At 37.0% G+C, this 6122-nt stretch overlaps 1 protein-coding gene across 1 annotated transcript; it reads left to right on the top strand.

The window, feature by feature from the left end:
* The first annotated feature begins 2199 nt into the window (after positions 1 to 2199).
* On the top strand, positions 2200 to 3741 carry cfap144 (cilia and flagella associated protein 144). Its single transcript, XM_064334420.1, has 4 exons — positions 2200 to 2496; positions 2610 to 2669; positions 3110 to 3213; positions 3551 to 3741. Exons 1-4 carry the CDS (start codon positions 2367 to 2369, stop codon positions 3662 to 3664), a joined length of 408 nt encoding a protein of 135 aa, XP_064190490.1. The 5' UTR covers positions 2200 to 2366; the 3' UTR covers positions 3665 to 3741.
* The last annotated feature ends 2381 nt before the right edge of the window (positions 3742 to 6122 follow it).

Below are 6122 nucleotides of genomic sequence, written 5' to 3'. Positions count from 1 at the left end.
ATGTTCTTGTGGAATGCATGAACCAAACCATTAGTTTTGTAATCAGATGTGCTTAAAATATATCTTTTTTTTTCAAAATAGAGATGCTTCCCTTGCACAGGAATTGGGAAACCTGTCGAAATTTAAATAACAATTGATTTCTGCAAATACTGTCAGGAAACCTGTTTCAAAACATTCATATTTCAGCAGAAAAATTATTCAAAGCCAAAGGTATATCAGAGTGGCTCAAGAATAAATGTTCTTGAGTGGCCAAATCAAAGTCTTCATCTCAGCCTCACAATGTGTTCATAAGTTTGAGCATGTGAGTTTCAATACAGTTAACATTACATTACATTACATTACAGGCATTTGGCAGACGCTCTTATCCAGAGCGACGTACAACAAAGTGTAAGTGTAAGTTAAGTTGACAAAAATGGAAATGTAAATGTAATACTTATGCAAGGTACTGTGTGTGTGTGTGCGTGTGTGCGTGCGTGAGAGAGAGAGAGAGAGAGAGAGAGAGAGAGAGAGAGAGAGAGAGATACTATGGATGTAATTTAATGAAGCTATTATCACCATCAAATATACTAATAGGCCTACAACACAGTAAAATGTCCAGTGTTAATTCAACTCTTAACAGATAATATATGGTCTCACACTGGAATGTGGGACCACATGGTATCCATTAAGTGTTGAATTAACACTGGACGTTGTACTGTGTGATATAGGTCTATGAGACGGAAGAGAACTTAAGTTTAAAACTGATGTGGAACAATCCTCTACCTACAAAATGTTCGTGTTGCAGTTCTATTAAAGCATATTGTGCAGCTTATACAAAGTCCCGAGAAATACTGGCAGGTAAACTGGGTATGCACCAGTATCCTCTAACATTAGCCTACTTATTTTTAACAATAGCTCATTTAAAAACATAATAACACGTGAGAGTCTATTAATTTCAACGAGACGTTCCTTGAATTGATCTAGTAGATCCAATTAGTTATCCATTATGAACCTGAAATGACTTCCAAGGTACTACGGTAAATGATGCTTGATAGTTCACGTTCCACCAATTCATCAGATAACACTCTAAACTGAAAGTGCAATTCAGTTTAACAACTGTTGTTTGAGTCGTCAGCCTAATCATTCAATACTTTCCCTGATGACAGGGCAGCAGGAGAGTGGCGTTGAATTCCCGAGACTGAACTGTGCGGTTCTGCAGCGGTCTCCAAATGTCAGCGCGACCTTCAACCCCAGCAGCGCGAAGCCGTTGTATAGCCTATGGCCTATAGGCAACTTGAATAATTAGGATAGCCAACTACACACTAATTCACAACCTTTTTATACAACAGTAAGTAACATATTTTAACCTCCCGTACACCTGGCTGTTACCGCGCTTGCCTGTTCGGTGATGTCTGATTAGGCTACGTATAACACCTGTAGGCCTACCTCTATAGAGTGTGAATGATCAAATTCGGAGCCATTGAAATACATACATTTAAATCCTAAAGCTTCATTTAGTTTTCCAGACGTTATAAATGTTACTTTAACTGAACTTTTTTTGACGACGTTCCCCCACTTAGGAAACAGAAACAAGACAGAACAGCTGTAGACTACGTGGGGGAAACGAAAATATTTTCATATATAGATTATATAGGTCTATATATCAACCTTATGTCAACCCACATTTGAAAAAGGTCCGTGTAGCGTAATTGCTAATGAAAAAGACTATGTTGGCGATAATTCACAATTACAGACGAGCTTTGTGTTCGCAGACAATTCGGTCCGCTCCGAAAAGAGTGATTTCATGTTTATGCCACCAGTCTTGATATCTCCGGATTGCACTCGAGAGGCAGATATTTTCAAAAATGAAAACTTGGCATTACATTATATTCAGAGACGAGCGATATGCTACATTCTGATAAATACATTTCATATTTGGCTTTCGGTCATTTTAAATCTCGACCTTTTGACAAAGCTGTAGGCTGCACTATTCAACTGGTTAGAATATGCGCCTCTAAAATATGTTTAACGTTTGGCCATTTTAATTTATGTTATAATACATAAAATTGAATTTACAATTTGACATACTGTGCAGAAGTTTTTTTATTTTATTTACAACAAAATATATTTCTTATTGTAGCTTTATAAAATGTATTGGTACCAAATAATAAGGCACACATGTGGTTTGCGCGCCATCTTGTGGGAATGGCATTTAAAGTTATGTTTACGGTTGCTATGTGACGAAACAGGAACTTAGCTGGCAAAACAGTTAGCTACAACCAGACTTTTGCCATTATTATCTATTATATTAAAACCGATTGCCTTGAGGTAATTCGATGTAACTATCGTGCCTTGATAGCAAGTCTAGGCCTACCAATAAGTAGGTTATGGCAGGTGCTAAACCAAAGAGTCCGGTGGATCTTGTTCACCAGAACGCAATTCGTTGTGAGACCATAAAGAAAGAGCAAATGAGTCAGAAGTTGTATACAGAGTTCAGCATCAACCCATTCAAAAAACGTGAGTAACTCATCTTTCAAATGATTTGCATGTTTATCAAGTAGCCTATAACTCAGGCAAAATTCTTTTGTAATGAAAAAAGTCGTTACATATTCGACATTTTCTTCCTGCAGTGCATGTTTTGACTGATAAGCCCATGTCAAGGAAAACAAATGAGCACGAGGAGGAAGACCGTAAGCTTCATAATTCTTTGTACAGTAGCCTACGCAATTTGAGTTTTCAAGCATGTCTTTGAATTAAATGTGGGATCATTCCAACTGGTGTTGTCTTATAAATAAATAAAAAGAAATAGGCGGAAAACAGACACAACATATGTATTCAGTTATTCTCCTTGTTAATTATTTCTATAGCCGAAATCAATCAGTTATCATACGTGATTTTTTCCAGCACGACTTTAGCAAGGTCTGCAAGCCTAGTTTACTTGCTGTTGGTATAGTAGGCTATTATTGGACTAAATTTATTTGTTTTTCCCATATTTCAAAAATGAATTAATGCAACAAATGAGGGAAAAATATAATAACGATATAAAACAGATCTAGAGAGCCCACTTGTAGGCCTACTGGTGTATCATACTTTCGCAGTGAATTGTTCATGTCACTGAATTGTCCTCCAGCCACTTTCCTGAAAATTATTCACGGAGCTCGACTGGAACCCACGAAAAAGTACACCCATCCACAGACGGAAAGCCAAGAGATTGGCTGGATATCGACGCCCCTGGTAAGAAAATAACACGCTTCATAGAGTTGCAGCTGCGCTCAGAACGGGCGTCTTTCAGTGGCATTATAATGCAGACGAATGTACGTGGGAATGTAGGCCTACACTTTTGCCATGGACTGCGTTTCTTGCAAATTCCAGTTTTCCAAAAAAGTGGCTTCTATGGGGAAGTCAAAATTAATCAATCAGTACCTGCCTATGCTGTATGTTAACGAAGGAATTTAATCAAAGAAACATAGTCAACATGTAGGCTATATTCTGATTTTTGTAAATAGTTTTCACCAGCTACGTGTGACTTTAATAATACTGAAATGTGCAGATATATTGCCTTCTTTTTCAGATCGTTCCAGATCGCAGTGACCGGAGACTCAACTTCGCTCGCCAAAATTCTGAAATTACCAAGTACATGGACGCTGCGTGGCGCCTGAAGGAACAAACGCAGAACCTTGGGTAGAGTTTCCCTTATTTATCATGCACAGCCAACTCCTCTGGACCCTCTAAATTTAAATAAACACTTGATACACATCTGAAGTACTGCTTGCTTTTCAACTTTGAAATCCCAATGGTGCGGCACAGGGGTTTAATAATAAATTTAACCAAAGATTGTATGATATAATTACCATTATGGGCCTGCTGACAAATCATATAATTACCTTGCCATTTGAATTTAACCAAATCAGGGTTTTCAAAGAAAAGCGTGTCTAAAAAAAACAAAAGGGAAATGAGGGGATATTATTATGAATAATAATAATAATAATAATAAACTATTCAGATTCAAAGCAGTATTGCATTAGAACATCCCTGTGGATGTATAATTGTATCGATTTAAAACAGAACAAACTGTAGTAAAACAGGAAGAATTCTAGGTTTGAGGCAGAATTTTGTGAAAATAATGTACACATTTTCTGTGAAATATATTACAAAAGGCCAGCTAGCAGTTCTGGTACCTGTTCTTTTCAGCTAACAGGAAGACAAATGGGGGTTGCAGAATCAATTGTGCATGACAGCGAATTGACGCCATCTGCTGGAGTGTGGCTGCACAGGGACCAACAAAGCTCAACCTAGGGAGTGATTAAGCAGTGTACCCTAAGTGTGTTCCTTTCCTGATGAATGCACTGCACAGACATTGTAAACCTTTGTGAACAGACAATAAAGTTGTCTTTATTCAAGGATAGTTCCATGCCATATTACTGGGGCAGTTCACCCAGTAATAAAATGAAGGTATGTTTCCACTTAACCAGAGTATTATCTATCCATCCAGATAGTTTTGCTGAAATTTGACGAGTTATGTAGATATCTGCTGCAGGTCACGCTGATACAATGGACCTCAAGAGACCAATATTTTTGTGCCATTCAATGTGCAGAAAATTTACATTTGAAAAGCTCTACAGCAGCGTATCTTTATAAATATAATGCCACTGTTACTCACAAATATCCCCAGAGCTTAATTTGTGCACAGTTTCATCGAAAACTACTATCACCGTATTCCAACTATGTATATCTGAGCAAAGGCTTGTGCAGGCTGACTAGTATGAACTTGAGAGGTGGTGATGTTACGTGTAAGTTAATCACGTGTGAAAATGTGGAATGTCATGTGATTTCATGTCACGTTTCACTATTCACGTGAATATTTTAATTCACATGTGAAAAGGCAAATTTCACATGTGAATTTTGTAAGGGCCATCTGCTCTGGAAATACCTCTCCCCCCTTCTCCACCCTTACTCCAAATCCACAACATGTTTTCTATGTTATATTTCCCTACCCCAACAACAACAAAAAACCTCTCTACTTTCCCTTCCACATGTTAATTCTGGTGACAAAGGATTACCTATACCAATGTGTTTTGGACCTACCATTGCACTCTGATAAATTGGTACTTGGAATGTTGGAGAATTAGGAATGTCTTCTCTTTGTGCACTAATTGTAAGTCGTTTTGGATAAGAGCATCAACCAAATGCCTAAAATGTAAATGTAAATATACATGCATGCCCATGCTGAGCACATACATGACCTAAGAATGCTCACCTTGAAACAACCTTCATCAACTGCCTACAGCATGTACACACTGTTTTATGAGTTTAACCTGGATGGTATGAAGTATGATTCAATTTGCAAGATTTCAAAATTTATTTTCCAACTTTCTTATGAGCAACCCTGGCTCAGAATCTGTAAACATCGCAGGAGGGCTGTTTTCCTAACCATTGCCTTGGGCACTCCTAGTGAAATATATACTTAAGAAATGAGTACATTTTTATTCAGATATTATAAATGAAATACAAAGTAATATATTTCACATATTCTAAAACATATAAAGCAAAGGACAAGTGAATACTAAAATGAACTACAATCATTTAAAAGCCACCCTGAAGAAGTATGTATTTAGAAGGCTGTTGTAAAGTTTACATTTGGCACTTCTGTAATGTGTCTAGGTTACCTATTATATCGTGCGGGGGAATAGAAATAAAAGGAAGCTTCTTTTCCTTTGTAATTTACTTCAGGAATACATAACAGATTATCACCTGAAGATCTGAGGTCATTTTTGGGCTGTTATGTATTTAACAGATCGGATATGTAATCTGCTATTTTGCCAGTCAGTGCTTTAAAAACTAGTAAAATCATTTTTAAATCAATTATGAATTTCATGGACAACCAATGCAGAGATGCAAGTACCGGTGTGATGTATGCTATCTTGTGTGAAGATTCTTTCGTGTGAAGATTCTTTCAGCTTTCAGCATTCTTTCAGCTGAATTTTGCACAAGTTTATTTTTAAGTTATTTTTTGGAAGACCAGAGTAGAGATAATTACTGTAGTCTAATTTAAGGCATGATCCAAATATACAGTAAAGACATCAGCCATATCCTGAGTCAATTGAAGAAAATTCTGAGACATCCAGAATTTATTCAGACATTTT

Source organism: Anguilla rostrata, chromosome 4, assembly GCF_018555375.3.
Source record: "Anguilla rostrata isolate EN2019 chromosome 4, ASM1855537v3, whole genome shotgun sequence".
NCBI classification, from domain to species: Eukaryota; Metazoa; Chordata; class Actinopteri; order Anguilliformes; family Anguillidae; genus Anguilla; species Anguilla rostrata.
Note: the sequence above shows the minus strand (reverse complement) of the source record. Positions and strands in the feature narration are given on the sequence as shown.